The sequence below is a fragment of the Scleropages formosus genome, chromosome 13 (genome assembly GCF_900964775.1).
Source record: "Scleropages formosus chromosome 13, fSclFor1.1, whole genome shotgun sequence".
NCBI classification, from domain to species: Eukaryota; Metazoa; Chordata; class Actinopteri; order Osteoglossiformes; family Osteoglossidae; genus Scleropages; species Scleropages formosus.
This window is the reverse complement of record NC_041818.1, coordinates 16132234-16152029: the sequence shown is the minus strand read 5'-3', so window position 1 is coordinate 16152029 and position 19796 is coordinate 16132234. Positions and strand designations below refer to the sequence as shown.

Genomic DNA, 19796 nt, shown 5'->3' with positions numbered 1-19796 from the left:
CATTATCAAGCAGCAATAAGGTTCTAGGAAAAAGAAAGTATCTGCTTTTCAAGGGCATTTGTGACTGAAGGCAGTGTAGCTGGTATATGTAGAACGCAGTCCAAAAGTGGAGGAGTTAGAAAATTAGCATCAGTTTGTTAAATGGAAGTTTTTATTTTTAGATGATATCCTTTCCTAGCTGAATCCTAAAAAGGTAAAAGGCACTGCTCTCTAAGTGGTCACACCCTGCGGGTTACTAGCTTGACACCAAACTTATTACTTAGCAGCATGCCATCTACATAAAGGATTTGGAGCTCCTCTCCAAACTTTAGAATTGTGTGCAGGAGTTCACTATGCCACGAATGGACATATCACAAAATAATACTAAAATAATGCTAAGTATAAAATGCATTCCTACAATGAAATGTTGCTTACATTCTGCTTTGCCACACCTTAGCTTTAACACCATTTTAAAACCATCTGCAAGTGTTCCGATCAAACTGTTATTCTCTTTATTTTTTAAAGTTTTGTACTCAGACCTTTATAAGTTTCTTCTTTGTTTTAGTATTTTAATACTTGGTTTTGACATTTTATGAAGTTTTGTTTGTTACACTTTCTATTTACAGGATATTAACAAATTAAATATTAAATTCAATCGAAAGGGGTATGTTTTATTGCTATTTCTGAAAAAATTTAAAAAAAAAGATGCCAACAATGTATCATATGGAAGAAAACAATAAAGCTCTCTTTGTTTATTAGATAACAGTTTTTTTACTCAACTTAACTAGTCATAAGCTTGTCAAACGCAAACCGATACTTCTCCGAAAAACTCAGTTCATGCAAATAGTTGTTTATCTTAATTTTTAACATCTGATCTCAGGTAGAAAAAATTTATAAAGCAAGATAGTCATTGTGTGCATTTTTAAATACAACATTTTTTCCACATATACTTTATTGTAGCATCATTTTAAATGTTTGCTTCTACTTTAACCCCGCTTAGACTCCAGCTCAGTGCTCATCACCTGTCGTCTGTCCTCACCTTAAACCATTAAATGTACTCTGAATGTATGTGTGCATGGGAGACATAGCAATTAATGGGGCTGGAAGAGCCCTTGTATATTAGGCTCTCTGTTCAGATAGGTGGCCCAGTAGACAAGGTTAAAGGTTCCAAAGAGAAGTGGGAAAGCAATCCTGGACATCCTGTCAATTTTGCTCACACTGTTGAAGGTTTTTTTGGCCTCAGGAGCCTTGGATTTGGGCTCCTCTTTAGCCTCATTTGGGGGCGGTGGAGCACTTTTGGCGATGGTTGCAAGAGCTGGGTCCCGAGCAATATTGGGGGCGTAGGCTGTAGCAGTGGCAGTGTATGTGTTGTTCTTCTTGATCAGAGATTCTTTCTTCTTCTTTAGCTGAAACAGACAATGGGATTTGAGTAACCCAATGGGTTTCCATAAAACCCTAAAGGAATACTGTCAGTATGAAAACAGTAAATAAGACTAAAAATGAAATGTGCCATATTCAAATAGAAGACTTATATTCAGCTCTCAGTTAATGCTGTTTTGTTAGGGTCAGTTTAAACACTTCAGTGCTTTAATGCAATTTATCTGCATCAATCACAAAATTCTATTACATGCATAATGCTATTTTTCTTGAATTACTTGATGTTTACGTATATTTATATCGCAGCCCGACAAATCATGGAATTTTAGCAGAAAATTATAGTGTCACTTAATATATTTGCATATGATCCTGCAGAACAGTAACTTTTCTGCACTATTGTCTAAATATTAAGGCTGTAATATTCATTTTCTATCTTAAATTGCTAAACAGACCTTTTCAGGAACCACACTTTTCCCATCCCAGGCATAGCTCCGCTTGGTAAAGTAGTTGACAGTGGCGAACTCAATGAGGGCAGAGAAGACAAAGGCGTAGCACACGGCAATGAACCAGTCCATTGCTGTGGCGTAGGCCACCTTGGGCAGTGAGTTCCTCGCACTGATGCTGAGAGTCGTCATTGTCAGCACTGTGGTAACTCCTGTACGGATGCAAGTCACAGAGTTGAACTGTTGACCACGAGAACATCTAGGCCATCCATTTAAAGTTGTGAGAGCACAGTTATGTAGTACAATGTCTTATCCTTTGCTTGAATGACAAGAACAGAAGGGAACCATTTCTGCTTGCTGTAAAGCATTCAGTTGGTGACACTGCAAATCTTAAATTACTACCAGCACAGCTGCTAAACTGGAAAGCCGTAAGTTGCCATTCTGTTGACAGCACGAGTATAAAATTTTGATTAGGGAAGTGTGAAACTTGCCGGTACACCGAATGTGTTCGGGATTCCCACATCGAGCACTGCGTGAGCAATGTGACTGGCACAGTATATGCTTGTGGTTCCAGATATGTACTTAGACAGAAATAATCAAGGTAAAAGCATGTAGTATTGCTGGTTGATTTTTAGCTGTAAAATAGCGTAGTGAAAGAAGCTAAGTTGAGAAAGTTGAGTTGAGAAAGAAAGAGACAAAAAGAACACCAAATAATAAGACACATATCCCAAGAAGCAGTTCAGTGTAAGACCGCATTTGATAAAGCTTGAAGCAGGGAAGTGCAACCAATGGCTATGGGAAGAAGAAGAGTTCCTCAGGCGACAAATCCCTCGTGGACCTAAACTGCAGATGTTCACGCCACAGAACCGAGGAATTTCCACTTGTGCCAAAGTTGTAAATAAAATTCCATCCAAAAACTCCCAGGGGGGTTATTCAAACCACAAGGATTGTTTCAGCTGAGCAAAAATGCTGATACTGGGCTGAAACATTCATACGCTGGCTGTGTCTATATGACCTGACAATTTGAAGCACTGTTTGTTTTACAGTAAACTATGTTTACTATATAGAGGAGTGCGAAATCTGTTGTGAGCACAGATGATATTTTTTCTGTAGGAAGACTGACTTAAACCTCAACGGTGCCATTATCTGAGAAATGCATAGCAGAGCATTCTAATTACACCACAGTAGCAGCAGCTGCATATTCCCACATCTTTTTGAAAGTAATTTAATTTTCAATCATCTGCAAGAGGAAGTCCAAAAAGGTTGTGTAGATTATTTTTAAACACAATGCAACTGGTAACTATAAGCCATGCCTCTGTGCTTCACTGAAACGAGCCAGACGGCTGTGATTTCCACTGGGGTCCTCTTAATGGAAGCCACAATGATTAGAGAGCTTTGCTGCCTGAAAGAGTAAGGGCTCAGACATGGCCTGGTGGTACTGTATTAGGCCAAAAAAGTCACATTTCTCTTGCACATCAATAAGAAATACTAGCCGATTGTGTCTGTTAAGATCCTCGATCCCCATCGTTGTCTCTCTGGGAACCCTGGGTTCAAGGTTATGGATGCAAGTCTCCAAAATCCAACAGTCTTTTGCAAGTGTTTCACCTGGAGAACGCAGTTTGCCATAATTTCCTGGCATCACAGCCATTTCAACATTGAGCCATGGGGGATGCGTTGAGAGACGGGAGGCAGGTGTTGTGATGTGAATTCATTCTTAATGCTTCTGCTTCTGTGGGCCATGCATCCCCCAGAGCAAGAGAAATAACAATTAAAAGTACATTTAAAGACAAAACTCAAACCCTGCTACCAAGACAGAAGCCCAGTAAGACAGGCTTTGTGCTTTATTCAGTTCAATTCAATTTATTTTTATAGAGCGCTCTTCTTACACAGTGACACAGTTACACTTTAGTACCCTCCTGCACTGCAACTGCCTGTCTTCTCTCTGATTTCACCTTAAATGTTACTCATTGTACTCCTTCTTTATAATGATTAAATGCAGTATTAATTCCCATCCTTGTATCTGAATGAGATCTGAAATGAATAGACTGCTACATAACAGGCTCCCGCTGTGATAGACCACCGCCAGGTTTTCACATTAAAAATGGTTATAAAAAGGTAACTCTGCTCAGTTTTACCCACCTTATTAAGCCTGTCTTTCTCTCTACTTCTTTATCTCTGTGGATCGTAGCAGGGCAATCCCTATTTTCCATATCGATGCAGCAGCACTTGGACACATGTTTCTACTTATCCCAGTGGACTGCATAAAACCACATAACTTTCCAGTCCCCATTCATTTAGTTGGCACAGCTCAGTGAACTATAGTAGAAAATGAGTAGAAATATGCTTGTAAAAATAATGAAGGCCCATGTTTCATGATACCTCCACATGGCTCTCTTTATGTATAATGGTACATTTTTTTCCTCACCATCACCTTTCCAGCTACTTCTCTTCTGGGGCATTTCTTTCCAATCTGCACAAAGTTCTCTTTGCTTCTATGTATGTAATGCATGTACAGAAAATCATCAGCAAGCTCCTTTTTAACTTCATCTTAAGTTGTTTTTATTTAATCAACTGTAATTTGTTCTGTTAGCCAATTCAGCCAATCAGTTATGAGCCATTCAGCACTCTGAACTGCTCTCCATAAATTATTTGCAATTACAAATTTACATAACTCCTGAAAGTCTTCAGTCTCCCTCTAGTGAAAAAGAACAACGTCTTGTTACATTTATCAGGAAAACTGAATTACAGTTTATTAATTATAAATAATAAATTTGAGCTCATTTTTGGTGTTTCAGTTTTCATTTTATAATAGTAATTGGATGCAATTCTCCATTTTCCATTGTGATACATCTTGGACATTAGAAGATTTTGTTCATAAAAATCTACAGTTTATAGGAAGCTAAACATTGAACTATTGAGTTTACTAAACTTCTTTACTTCATAAGAACAATGCCGGTGTGACGGTGAGAGGGTGAAGTGAAATAATAGGCAAAATACATTCCTCAAAATACTGCTGACAGATCATTTCAGAAACCAGTCACAGCTGCCTTTAGGTGTTTTAAGTAATGATGCTGAAGACCTCTTACAAAGCAATTCCTGTTTCAAAGAAGGAAGCCCACACTTTATCAATGCACAGCAAGACAGGAAAAAAGTTTTGTTTCTCTGCCTTGATGAACTAACTGATCTTGCTCGTCAGACCTGGAATCACTCAAAAGAATTCCATGGTCCTGCATGGACTGTGACAAGCTGTATCTGCGACACATCTCAGAAAAAGAATTGTTTTGCTCCAGAAAACCAAACATCAACCCATGTCATCACTGGACAAGTGGATAAATAATATACCATAGATGACTCTACAAAAGTTTAATCTATTTAAGGTTTTATCTTTATCCAAAAATTTGATATGGGCACATTAAATTTGGTTATTGATAGGTATAATACAGTAATCTTTAATACTTTAATACTTTAAGTACCTATCCATCCATATTAAATAAATAAACTGAATTTATGCCCAGTCCAATCCAATGGCTCACAGCTCCTTAGCTTTCGATTTGAATGTGGCTTTGAATTTTCCAAGTCTGCTGGTTTTCTCCTCTAGTCCAAATACACCTTTATCAGCTGAAATGGTCAGTATAAATTGAGTTTAGTGAGTGACTCTGGATCACTGTGCACATGGGTTGACCTATGATATGGCCCAGTGCCCCAGCCAGGGTGCCCCTTGCCTTACTCTCTTTTGTTCCTAGGACTGGATCTGAATCATTGCAACCTTGTGCCGGATAAGTGGTTCTCAACAATAAATGGATCAGCTTTCATGTTGTAAAACAAGATCAGTAAATATTATTTACAGGATATTGCGTGACCTCTGATGCTCACACACTATATACTTATACTGTTAAATACTGTGCATTTATGAGGTAGTTAGAAGTTAGTGTTATACATTCTAGCCATAGACCAGTTGTTATCTGAATCTGTTTTAGATAATTACCGGCAGCAATGGCTTTCACACTAAACTGCAGAACACATTTGACAGATTTTATTAATGCTCTGCAGTGAATTATTCCTTAAGTACCACCCTGCATTTATGTTCTAATATTGATATACAATGAAAGCAAACCACCTTTTTAGATGCAAATTTATTTCCATTTCAGGAATAATTATTCTTGAGTAAGTAGATTCATTTTTTTCATGTTCGGTGGAGTATAAAAACAGAAAAAAGCCACTGTGCGAGCTTATGAATTCGCTGTTTGTATTAAGTAGCTGGACATGCACTCCAAAACTCAATTGTGCTCCTGAAGACTGGTTGTGTGCTCTGCACAAGCACAAACAGCCACGCACATTTTCTGGCACCCACAGCAGGGTCCTAGCACTCGCATAGTCACCCACACCCCCAAAACCTGTTTCTACACCTCAGTCACATCCCCCCATATCCCATTTCCTCATCATCCTTCCAGCCACATTGCTCATGCAGCAGAGTCTGTTAACCATCCTGCTGCTGGGCAACCTCTGTGCCCAGAGGCTGACATACATTCTTACTGCAATGGACAAGGACTGACTGCAGCTGAATTGAAGGCAAACGATCATCCAATCAGACATTCTGCACAAATTCATGGAAGAAGCAGACGAAGAGGCAGGAAGACACAAAAGATGTCCCATGGCATGTTTACTGATGACTGAACACATGAAACAGAGACTACGCTAAGCCTGAGTGCAGTGCAACCTAAAGGAAAAGGATGAAAGACAAAGCACCGATAGGAACGATGTCCGGAAGAAAAATAATGATATGATACATAATACAGAAGCAGAACCTCCTGCTTCCATCCTGCACTAGTTATTGAACACCATGTTGTGACTGTGCAATTTCATTGTTTTCACTCTAAATATCTACATGGCAGCATACTGAAAAATTATTCCTAATAAACTGACTGAAAAACGTATCAACTACCAGTTTCATTAAAAAGCTAAAGATATCTGAAGAGTAGCTGTGCTGATTAAATGAGTACTGCATTTGGGTGAAGACTGCATTTGACCAGCAAGTGTTCTACAACCCTCTGATCACTGGGGAAATGCTAAACTTCATCCTTGATCGGCCTCGCAAAACTACCACTTCCACCTAGTATAGTTAGTATTCTATTCTAGTGTGGACCCCACCACAAACTGACGATGCAACCTGCCTGTTGCTCACCGTGCTAAAAAATCCTGCTTTTGCTTAGTTCATCAGCAGGTCCTTTAGCTGGGAATTTTTTGTGTTGTCTTCACCCTTACAGGGATATGTTATGTTTCCCAGTTCTGCTTTAACACAGCCTTGACACCCATCACCCCGTTCGTCTTCGGCTTATTCATGTTGCATCAATATCTGGACCAAATGTCAAGCCATTTAAATGTTATTTTTATTTTTTGACTTTGTTATATAAAGAAACTTCTCAAACTTGTTGGCAGTGGCAGAAAGTATAGTTGGGGTGGTAAGGTAGCACAGTGGATAGCGCTCGTGTTTCACAGTGCTGTTTAAAATGGGTTTGATTCCCATTCAGTGTGTGTGGAATTTGCATGTTGCCCCTGTGTTCACATTGGTTCTCTGCCTTGGGCTACAGTGTCACCTAACAGTCCAGTGTCAAGAGTTTCAGGGGAAATTGTGAGTAATTTGCTCTCACTGTCTATGTACGAATGTGGTACATGGCTCTGGTGTACAGGTGGGTGAAAGAGTGTAGGGAGTTTAGTGGAAGCATGTCTAGCACTGTAAGTCACCTTGTGTAAAAGTGTCAGCTAAATACTACATACTGGTAGTAATCAACAATGTTCTTTTGGAGAAAAAAATCTTTTAATAAATGTAACTGATTTTGCTGGAACAGTTGGAAAATTGACATTAAGGCCATATGGGATATTTAAAACATTCTCACAGTATTCTTTAAGAAATTAGTCTATTAGTCTTTAGTAATAGAGAGAGAAAAGTTGACTCAAGAACAACAGACAAAGCTGAATTAATCTTAAGCTCTACAGATCTCTCCTTCCTTCATGACTTAAAAAAGACTCAAAATAAAAATATAATTTGGATAGTTCTGAAATTTCATTTTACTTCTGTAGTTGAGATGTTTTACCACAAATTCATTATGAATGGAGGACTGGCTGGTAAATGGTACTGCAACGTGTATAAAGTAGAATCTACTTTAAAAAAATACCTTAGCCCACCAAGGTCTTCTGCCTCCTTTTTATTTAGAGTGTTTGTTTTCTGAATTATAATTAACTCTATCAAAGAGGTCTAAGACGTGTACTTACCAAACACAGTCCTTGCTGGGACAGACTCTCTATTAAGCCAGAAAGACACCTGGGACAGAATCACTGTCATTATGCATGGCAAGTAGGTCTGGATAACAAAATACCCAATCTTCCTCTTTAAGTGAAAGTGTGTCGTCATGACAACATATTCTCCTGCAACAATGGGAAGAAAGGTAGAAAATTTGTGAGAAGAAAATATACAATGGAACAAGAGATCATTTCATATGTGTGTGTGTGTGTGTGTGTGTGTGTGTGTGTGTGTGTGTGTGTGTATATATATATAATTGAACTTTAGGTGAACATGAAATCTGCTCTGTTTGCATAGTAGATTGTCAATACTGTTGTCATGACAACTATCTCCCCAGTTCCACAGAGCCCTGGTGAATAAATAGAAAAATGAATCTCTCTTTCATACCAACTCGGCTTGGCTTCTACTGTTTATCAGGAATTTTTAACATGTGAAGGCACCAAACAGAGTGAAATCGGCTGATAAAGTTTAATGTATATGAAGATATTAAAATTTGAAAGCTGCCTTATTAAATGATGCAGGGTGACTTATTTTTAAGTCAAATAACAAATTCGGACTATGTAAGATGATACAGACAGCATTCTTGATATGTGTACGAACTGAAATGCTTTACACCTGATAATGTTATTCACTTAGAAATAGATCCACACAAGAAACCTATTTTGATCTACATTGATTTGAAAGTTTTACATATACTTTTTAAAAAAATCTAACCAACAGAATTGCTAAAACAACCAAGACCATTTTAATGAATGAGATATATTTTAAACAGCTTCTGCCTATGATATAAAGAAATAACCTGACATAAAACTATGATGTGGCCAACTTTAAATGTCAGGTGAAAACCAATAAAATAATATTTATTGTCAGGTAATTTTTATACTACACTTGGCTACACTACACTGAGTTGGGAAAAGTAGTAAAATATGTATGTTTATGCTTTTTGTAATACCTGAAACTAAGAATATGTTTAGTTTATTAACTAGTGAAAACCTACGTAGCTTCAAGAGCAACTGTACGACAGAACTGCCAATTGATTCACTTTCAGTTTATGCTTTGCATCAAGAACGTTAAATTAGAAATACAAGCTACAAGCATTACAAGACCATTAGAAGAACTAAAACATGACTGAGATGCGAACTGAAGCTGCACTTTAAGAAACTGACCTGTGCTGGACTGCACTATTCCAGAGTCAACAGTCTGTCCCAGCAGGTCGTATTGGTTGAGTCGAGACCCATCTTCAGCTACAACTACAGACTGCTGTGCCCCCCTAGTCCAAACATATACAACCTCGGCACGTGTGTAGGCATCTAAAAGGGGAAAAATCAGTTTAAAAGTCAGAATGACAAACTGGTTTCAATTTATTCCAGTCATTAATTGATTTAGACACCTAGTGACTTTCCTACATGTTACTGTCAGTGCTTCTCAAGGCTGGATCTACTCACAAGCTGTAGAAAACTGATACATTTCAGTTCACAGCAGCTTAGGTGCCCAGCGATTCATCCATAAAGTAGTTCTCATAATTTATACTCAGGCATTCAGTTCCTTCAATAAGGTTAAGTTTGTCTCCCTGAGATCCAACTTTATAGAAATTGGAAATGTTGTAAGATTTTTTTTTTTCTCCAGAGAACACTGAAAGATTTGGCAAACCTGACTGAACCAATAGCTTTTTCTCCAAAGATGACTCTAGAGGGCAGTTGTGCAGTCATGCTCATCAGAGTTGAAATGTTACAACAGGACAACAGCAAGGCACTCAAACAGCTGAAAAGTGAAATCTCTATGCCAGAAACCAATTCATTTTTGAGAGTCCCTCTCTGTTTAAATGTACGCAGAGAGTTGCCAGGCTGTGGATGAGTGTGCACATGCAAAGGATGAAAAAAGCTATACTTACAGCTACCAAATTTCAGCGGGCAAGCATGAGCATCCATAGGGAAGTCCTCGAGGTGCATTGGACACTCTGCCCTCACAGTCAACCTTGAAAGAGGTGGAGATGGACATGCAATGAGTAAGAAAGCCTGTAGGAGAAGAAGGGATGGCGGGATAAAGAGGACGAAAGTTACCTGACACCTACCACCCAAACTCAGTGTCTTTCTCCTCAGTAACTTAATTAATGAGTTACATTTATCATTACTTTTTTTTTTCAAATGACACCCATAATGACACTGATCCATGGATTGAAGTTGAACCCAGGTGCAGATGGTGAGAATAATTCATAGCTTTTGGGTAATCGTGAGAGTGGTCATCAGGAGTCTTTTTGGCACTGACAGACAAACAAACAAGGCTACATACAGAGCTCCGTCTGCTGGAATCCTTTTCAAGGCAACCCTGGCGGTGTGGTGGTGGCAAGGTGGGCAGTTACAACTTCAAAGTGGGGAACCTTTGGTGGTTTCACCAAAATACACAGCGAGGTCATTTTGTACTGGATAAATTCAGGATAAGTAGCTGACCAAGCACACTGCAGCAGGAGCAAGGATATAAACCCTTTCTAATCGCCACACTATCTGCACAATCCTCTGTTCAATAAATTCTGCAGTTTGAATGCACCTGTGCATGAAAGTGTGGACAGCCCTTGGTCAAATGACATATTTTCTTGATTTCTAAGTGAAAAGAAACAATCTGTCAGGGGACAAACAATCACATTACACATTTCTGAAAATTGTAATGTGCAATTACTATTTATTTGCTGAAATGGAAAGATTGGAAAAACATGGAACATAAAACAGGACAGCTGGTAGCATGGTGGTCAGTGCTATTCCCTTGGGATCTAAAGGTCATAGGTTTGATCCCCACCTCTAAGTGTAGTACTCTTGAGAAAAGTGCTTTGCCCTAAATTATTCCAGCAAAACTGTATAAGTGTAAGTTAATAATTATAACTTTAACACTGTAAGTTGCTTTGGGGGAAAGTATCAGGTGAATGTGTAAAAGTTGCACACCCTCCCATTTAATCCACCAAGGTTTTTTTCTGAAAGGTGTAGAACTGGATTTATTAGGCTGTAATCTAAGTCAGGTGAAGATAATTCCAGAACAAAACCTTTAGTTTGACCAGGGGCATCCAAAAATTTTACTCATGGCTATATAATATCTACTTGGACTAGTCAGGACTGAGGAATCAATTTAAAAGAATCTAAATTGACATGCAGCCTGCAGTATCTTTGCAGGTACTCTGACAACCCATATTTAACCAAATGCTATGAGTTCTTCAAACATTTGTCATTCGTCCTGTATTTCTGTTCTTACACTGAGCAATAATTGTCTAATAACCTTGCTTAGAAGATGATTTATGAGGCTCTCCCTGTAAATTACACACTACAGTATACTGCAAACATTCAAGATTTGTCTTCACCCTGTGGCTCAGAAACAGGAGTCGTACTCCATCTCTGCACTCCTGGATCCTGCCGATTAATTCTCTCAAAATCAGTCATTTACGAAGGAATGAATCATTTGAATTAATACACAAACTGCTACAACTGATGAAGTCGGCATCATGGAAAATTGGGATGTAGTACTGTAAAAAGGGAGTGCCACATCAGCCGCAAGCTGTGTTCAGAAACACCAGCTGTTTGGTGTGGCAGCTTGAAATGATGAAAACCATGACTTTTAATTATTATTCATGTCATTGGTTTATGTTTATTCCTTCTGTTTTTCCCTCTATGGATTACACTACACAACGTTTTAGAAGAAATTTCACGTTTCTTCAAACAGCATATCCCCATACTAACATATGGTATTGCTGGAGAGTTGCAAACTTTCAGGTTTCGATTTTATTTGTTCACATATAATTTTGTTGTTTTAAGCGCAATACCCCCTTTGCCCAGCTCCCTGCGCTCCTTACCTCATTGTATACAGCAGTGTCCCATCCTCGGTGATACGCAGTAGTTTATTGGGCATGGTCATATTATGGGCAACAGACTTCTTTCCATTGTGGAAGAATGTATCCGGAGTCCAGATTTTGCTGGCCATTAAATTGTTCAGGCGCAGCACAGTCATTGGACCTTTGAATTTGAGCCGCTCATCTCTCCAGCTTTGTCGGAAAAAAACATCAATGGTGTATTCCTAGAAAGGGGAAGAAAAATGGAGGCAAAGTAAGCAGAGGAAATATTATTACTCCTTTTTGTCAGTAGGAATATTTTGAAAAAACAAAGAAAAGCATGTAAAATGTGTCACTTTGACTCTCCTGCTAAATGGCAATGGCCCATTTTCCTTACTGTAGGTTGTCTTTTCAACCCTGGGAAGGAATGAACTGGCTTTAATAAAGATTATAGTGCTTAATTGGATGTGCTCTGCAGTGTGTTATAATGCATCCCTGCTTATTAATCTGTAATGTGTTTTCCTTCAGAATCTCAAGATACTCCAGCGCCAGTTTAGCTATAAATAGTACGATATGTCAGGAATCGAGGACTAAATCATTACTGAAAAAGCTTTGAATCCAATGTAGATATGCATGGATAGACATACATTTATTGCATATATAACTCCAGCTTATAGGGTTCAGTTTCTTACAACAAAAACGATATCATAAGGTTAGAACTTTAGAAATTGTAATACAAAACCATTCTAACATGGTCAGTATCCATAAGGCCCCAAATTTAAATTACAGGAAACATTTAACATTTACATAAAGAATCTGCTATGAAACTTTGGCAACAATTCACATTTTATAACACAGACAGATTTATCATTACTTCTTTATTTATTGGCACTTTTCTGTAAAGCAAATTAAAATATGTTTCTATATTAAACTACTGCAATTTCTCACAGCTGGGCGAATTCTTCGGTCTTTCCCTTTTTATTCTGGGTAAGAACACTGCTAAAGTGCTACAGACAGAGCAAGGATTTAAACCCAGGTCACCTGATTGGAAACCAGCACCTAACCACTGAACCACCTGCTGTCTCATATAATGTAAACTAGATACAAAAAGACTAGTCATTTTTACTGAATATCAGCAGCAAGCCAGGCTCCACTTACTGAGAACTATACGTGCAGCAGTTGTGTTACTGAAATAGTGTGTGAAGGTTCAGTTCTGCTACTTAATGATATAATACCAAATAATAATTATGATCCACAGCAACCAAAGGTAAGGAATTCACCACCACCAGCACTCAAAAGCAGCCAATGAATGGTAACTGGCACAAACTGTGGGAGCCAAAGATGAACGGGAAATGATGTAAGGGGTGAAGAAAAATAAGAGAGTGGAAAACATACCATATCATGGTCTGAGACGGGCCCAAAGCTTGTCACAAAAATGTCCGTCTTGACTTCAGTTAAACGCTCTGTTGAAGCAGGAAATTGAGAGAGTCAGCGATAATCCTGTCCACTGTCCTTCATTAGACCCCAAAACTCATAAATAAAGTGATACTTTTCTACATTTAACTCTTGGAAGCTGCTTTTACATTTTGGATGTATACCAATACTTGACAATTTAAACATTGTTGTTAGAATATATACAAATTTCTGGCATTCAGTATATACAAAAAGAGCAGCTTTACCTCGGAGTAACATCTCATAGAAAAGTTCAATTGACTAAAAATTTTTCCATTTATTGAGAAAGCAAGAGTGAAAATTAATAGGTTGTAAGTCAGTCTCATGTCCCACACCTACCTGAACAATAAGACATTTTGGAAGAAGAAAACAACTGCTTACAATAATTAAAATGTCCTTCTGTGAAGCACCTTAGTAATTAGCTATGAGCTAAAGAGCTTGATAGTCTATTCTATAAGCTGGAGCATTAAATGTTTTACTGTAAAGACACAGCGTATATTGCAGTGGCCCCTTGGGGGTTTGACTTACTGCTGGAATGGTGAGGAGCTAGTGTTAGGGGTTAGGGTTTGAGTCTGCAATCTGGTGTTGCATCAGAGTTTAATCCTTTAATTCTCACCATGGGTTATCCACAGCAGAGTAGATAAAATATCACATTTATTTATAGTATTGCTAGTAGGACAACATGAATCCATTATATTTCTTAATATCTGATACTGAGGCAAATTAAAGAGTGCTGAAACATATCTGTTTTCCATAAAGCTCATTATAACTAAATTTACATACAAACACTGTCCTATGGCAAAAAATTACAGGAAAAGGTTTCACTTTTGTTTCAACTTGTTTAATTACGTAGTTACAATGAACCCTTCCTTTTATGTAATTTCCACATATTACAAACCACCTTGTACTGAACACATTTCTCTCTTAGTGGTTAAAACTCTCCACGTGTTGCTGGTTAGGCACCCTGTAAGAAAATCTGATTTTTTCCCTTGCATAGAACTACATTCTTGAGACCCAGTGAAGATTATACCTTTCCAAATTGTTCGTAATAAACATCCAACTCATTAAGCAGGCTTGAGAATTTGGTTCGAGAGTACGAGACGTCTCTGGGAATATCCTCACTCATCTCACTAAATGTTTCTCCCAGGCAGTGGATTTAATAAACTCCAGTAGCTCATAGTGCGCATCTATTCATAATGCTGACGTCAGACATGCCTGAGCTAGGATCAGTCAAAGAGACTTGCACCACATGTGGATCACTGTACATTTGAAATTATAATATTTCCCTCCAATAAATAGTTTATTATATGTTATTATTCAGTCTCAGTACTGGGACTTGCTACAAGTCTCAGTCTTTGACAAGCTTCCTCACTGCATAGGTGTCTTTAAGCCATAGCTGCAAAATGTCTCATTTAAAAATTATTCCTATGGAATGACTTCTAGAAAAGCTGTTAAGCTTCATTTTATATAGTTTACTTTGAACTGATTTCCCTTCAATGGGTTATTTATCATCACAGAGGTCAGATACAGCAAAAACACATTGCATTTGCTTAGTTTCACATCATTTCTAAGGAACACTCTAAGCCAACTACCAAAACAGATAGTAAATGAAGTATGAGCTATGCCAAACACTAAAATGTACAGAATACTTGTCACCAAGAGGAGAAATCTTTCTTGTGTATGAAATTGATAAGGATCAGCCCTTTTCTGAAAAGAATGGTGTAATAAACCCAGCCACACAGTTAGACTGCCTGCTGTTAGGAGGATGTGTCAGATGAAAATGGAATGGGAAGTGTACCTCCAAGGCCAGGTCTGAGCCGATTGTCGTACCCATCAAGCAGACTGTCCAGGATCCGGGTGAATACCGTGGTATTGTCTTTCTGCTCATCAGAGATGCTGCTCTGCACAGAGCTTGAAAGACATTGCAAACAGTGATTCCATTGAACACTCTGACACAAGTTCTAAACACACAATGTCCATATGCAGATGTTTGCAGTGAAATATTATAGAGCAATATATGATGTTTTTTTAAAAAAGCCAAGATGTATCTTAAATATTGCATTTGTGTTGGCAAATGTCTTCCAGTGCAGTTTCAGTACCGCTGTCAGATAAAATATTAAAAGGTGTGATCAACCCATTCATCCATCGATTCGCCATAACTGCTTATCTAGCAGTCAGGCTTTCTTACTACATCTGAAAGACTGGTGAAAGATACCATATGTTTGAAAAAACAGAAATGGAGGCCTTCAACTCATAAAAATGCTTTAATACATTACCAAGGAATTTCTGAATAGTATGCACGCACACACACACGCACACACACACACACACACACACACACACACACATTTTTTGAACCACTTGTCCCATACAGGGTCGCAGGGAACCGGAGCCAACCCGGCAACACAGGGCGTAAGGCCGGAGGGGGAGGGGACACACCCAGGACGGGATGCCAGTCCGTCGCAAGGTACCCCAAGTGGGACTCGAACCCCAGACCCACCAGAGAGCAGGACCCGGTCCAACCCGCTGCGCCACCACACCCCCCCTGAATAGTATGCTTTTTCTATAAACAAACTGGACAAACAACAGGTGAAACTTCTAAATGCAATTGGAAAATTAATTAATCCAGTGGTCACATCAAATGAAAGTACAAGAATCAGACAAGGAAGGGAATGGAAACTACATTCCATAGTGTCAGGAACAGGCTTTTTAGCTATTAAATGGTTTTTTTTCCCATTTGACATTTCAAATAAAAATATATAACAATAATTTAAGAAAATATATAACAATGATTTAAGATCTCGTTCAACAAATACATCCTTCGGAGATGCTTATATTATGCTAATTAAAATACTAACAAATTTTGATATATTGAGGAATTTAAAACCAGAAGACCAGTTAACAGCACATAACGTGGATGGGTGCAAAGGTGTTCCACCTGCAGAATGATTTATATAAATTAGAGATGTGTTTTGGGGAAAATAGCACAGAGCTGAAGCGAAAGCTCAGCTGCATCTGCATCCGTGTAAAACATTGTGCACCATCTCCATCTACAGGTCATCTGAACAGCAACAGTACTTCCTGCTGCACACTGCAGGCTTTCAGAGAAGCCGCTCAGCACATCAGTCTCCTTGGTACCATCCTATCATTTGGCCAAATTAGTCTTACCTTTTAATTAACATATGTAATTAGAAGTCAGCGCAGTGATACTAATCAAACTCTCTACCAAATTTCAAGGAACCATATAACATGTCTCTTAGCAACACTGAAGAGAAGCACACACCGTAGTATTCAGGATGAGACTGTTCTTATAGTTTTTTTTTTTTATTTTTGCTGGCAATGAAAGCATTACTTGTTCGAAGGAACAATTACCTTTTGCCACAGAAGACACTCAGAACTTGCATACAGGCCCATACACACATGAGGATTTTTCCACTTCTCCCCAACATGGTTTCAGATTGCTGCAAACTGTTCTTCAAGAATTATACTGCAAGAAGAAAATGTAAGTAAGTGCGAAGTAAACAACAGTAAACAGAATGCAAAACACAGTTACATGCAGTCACAGCACTCAAAAGACGGTGCATTGTGTGTTGCAGGAGCATTCAGCCCAAACGGTCAGTGAGTGCATGCTTAAGTTTTGAGACAGTTTAAGTGCACACTCTATAATCTTGAAGGCATGTAACAGTGTCATGCAGCATGACTGCATATGATCGCTTGTTCAGTGTACAGTATATCATGCTGCATGAGAGTGCTGTGCTTTTAATGCTTGGCACTCTTTACTGACAGCAGCAGGACCGCCACTGCAAATCACATACTGTGCAATTACAAAGCCTTCAAGTGCGCATTAGTCTGGCATCGCAACCCATTTTAAACACTGTCCGAAAGAACATTTTTCAGAGTGCCAGTGACAAACAGCATACTTAATTCTCAAATGCCTTAAAAAAACACACACACTAGCACACCACTGACCAAGGAAGATGGAGAAAAAGACAGACAGAAATATAAGCGGTTTAATAGCCATTAATATGATTAGACAACAAATTAGACATTTAAAGCTGTCTACGTGTCTTACCCTTTTCGTTATTATCATTGTTGTCATTATTTACATGGGTGGAAGCTTATTTTGTCTTTATCACAAACAATGGGCAGTCTCTTACAATTAGTTCATATGGAACAATTTTGTGGATGGTGTGTGTGTGTGTGTGTGTGTGTGTGTGTGTGTGTGATTCCCGCCAAAAAAACATCTAATTAACAGGAGAAAAACAATAGCTTTCTTCCACGGGCGACTGGATGCATGATTAACAACAAGTTGATTCATTTGTATAAATCATTCAAGTCATGAAATAAAACGTCAGTAATGGCAAAAGGCAAGTAGCAGAATAATGTGTGATAAAATTAGGCTAATAAAATTTTCCTCTGCTCAACGGGGGCTCTGATACATCAGGGACCATGTCGCTTAATTATTTCCAACGAGCAGATGTTAAGGATAAATGAGAGATGAATGGAATGAGATAAAATACAGCTAAAGTTACTGGACCTATATATATTATATATACTGCATGTGCAGCGATCCTTCGCACGCGCCTATTGTAATTCATACATGTTGATCACTAAAGCAACAGTGTATCCTGTAGAAGCAGTCAGCACACACACTCCAAGTGCCACGAAGGAGCCACTCAGAGAGATTGACGGAGCGGCAACGTGCATGATCTGCAACAAGAGCCACTGCAAACAACAGCGACGGTCACTTCACCTTTGCACAAGTGCTTTGCTATCAGTTTGGACGAGAGCTAGAAATCCACTCAGTGCCAGTTCTCTCACCACCTTCCGCGCGCATCCGGTGGATCAAAGCATCAAACTGAGGGAAGAAAAACACACACACACACACACAAACACACACACACACTCGCAGTCACTTACTGAAATGTGGCAGAAAACTTTCAGAGATACCCTTCATCCGCGGCTGCCCTTCTTTCTCCGCGGAACCGCACGAGATGTGAAATCTGTTGAATTCCACCCCTCCGGGCTCGAGGAGCGGTGGCTCGCGACGGCTCAGGCTCCCGCAACGTCTCGCGCGCGCGCGCGCGCCGCCGCTGCGGGGAATTTCAGTCCCGGTGCCCGCAAATTGGCTCCGACCGCAGAAGGCGCCGGAGTAGCAGAGGCTGGGTGCAAGCAACGCGCGCGCGCGCGCGTGTGTGTGTGAGTGTGTGTGTGTGTGTGTGTGTGTGTGTGTGTTTTCTCAGGCACACAGCAGTGCGGTGTCCCTGGGTAAACCGGATGTGAAATAGGCGGTGACTTCATGCAGCGGAGATTTTATTTCGGAACGAAGGTGGAAGCAGCGCTGCGGCTCAGAGCCGGTCCGCCCATCGCTCTGTCCAACTTCAGCGCTGTCCGATCTGCGCTCCGCTCGCACACTCAGCCGGTGCCCCAGCGCTCCCCCTTTCCTGTTTCTGGTACTTGCTTATACAGGCATATTGCACGTTGCATTCTACTTATAAATAATAGTTTCTTCTCATGTGTGAAAAACACCTTGCTCTGGGAAAGCACTGGGGTACAGCTGGTATTCTCAGCAGGAATGGTGGTGTTTGAGGAGGAAAAATGCAGGTTGGAGAAGTGGGTATAGAAGTCCATCAGTAATACTGTGTATGACTGCAACTGAGTTTTGCTTTGAAATCCAGGCCTTTCAGAAAATCGCCTTTGTTTCTTTGTGCGCAGTGTTGACCGCAAGTAACCTTAATAAGTAAGTAGCATAGATACTACAGTCGACAGAGATGTGCTTATGTTTCTTACAATGACTTCTGTAGAACGCTCTGTCAAGGACTGGGGAGCTCCTTGGAACTAAATATGAATAGTATAAGAAACCGATTAGTTCTTTATGGATCTACACTTCAAGTCCAGCATCAAAATACTGGAAAAAATGGCATTAGGAGCATTTAAAGCACCTTTCATTAAAGAAAAAAGCAACCCATTATAATATCCATCCATCCGTCCGTCCGTTCATCCATCCATCCATCCATTTTCAGTAATTGCTTGTCCTCATCAGGGTTGCAGGGCTCCTCAGCCATCCACGACAGTTAAGTATTTCGGTTGTAGCACCCTTTAAAGTACACATGTGATTTTGTGCGCTATGTATTTGTTGACTTGCCAAAATCATATATGAACAAGGTTGAAGGTGTCAATGTGTCTGTTACAGTAAATATTGTGATGCCTACAGGTAGTTACAAAGTTTAAGTGGTCAATGAAGGCCTTTTAGTTTCACCCTTTACTGGTGGAAACTTAGGATCTGCAAAGCAAGCAGGGCAAACAATCCCATTCATACTTAGCAGCCAGTGATGTCAGGCATTAACACTGTTAAGCAAATAATGACATCAGGTGTGAACAGGGATGCATCTCCAGGGAAACTCTTATGATATCAGACATGACTTTGTCCCTTTGTCTA

The 19796-nt window shown here is 39.4% G+C and overlaps 1 protein-coding gene across 1 annotated transcript; it reads right to left on the bottom strand.

Annotated features, from left to right (window-relative positions):
- Window positions 1–647: 647 nt before the first annotated feature.
- On the bottom strand, window positions 648–18578 carry LOC108929740 (gamma-aminobutyric acid receptor subunit alpha-1-like). The gene is made up of 10 exons (XM_018744478.2): window positions 18278–18578; window positions 16730–16844; window positions 15156–15268; window positions 13301–13368; window positions 11930–12150; window positions 9989–10071; window positions 9264–9407; window positions 8070–8222; window positions 1809–2011; window positions 648–1385 (listed from the first exon to the last, which is right to left on the bottom strand). Exons 2-10 carry the CDS (start codon window positions 16804–16806, stop codon window positions 1071–1073), a joined length of 1377 nt encoding a protein of 458 aa, XP_018599994.1. The 5' UTR covers window positions 16807–16844; window positions 18278–18578; the 3' UTR covers window positions 648–1070.
- Window positions 18579–19796: the final 1218 nt, after the last annotated feature.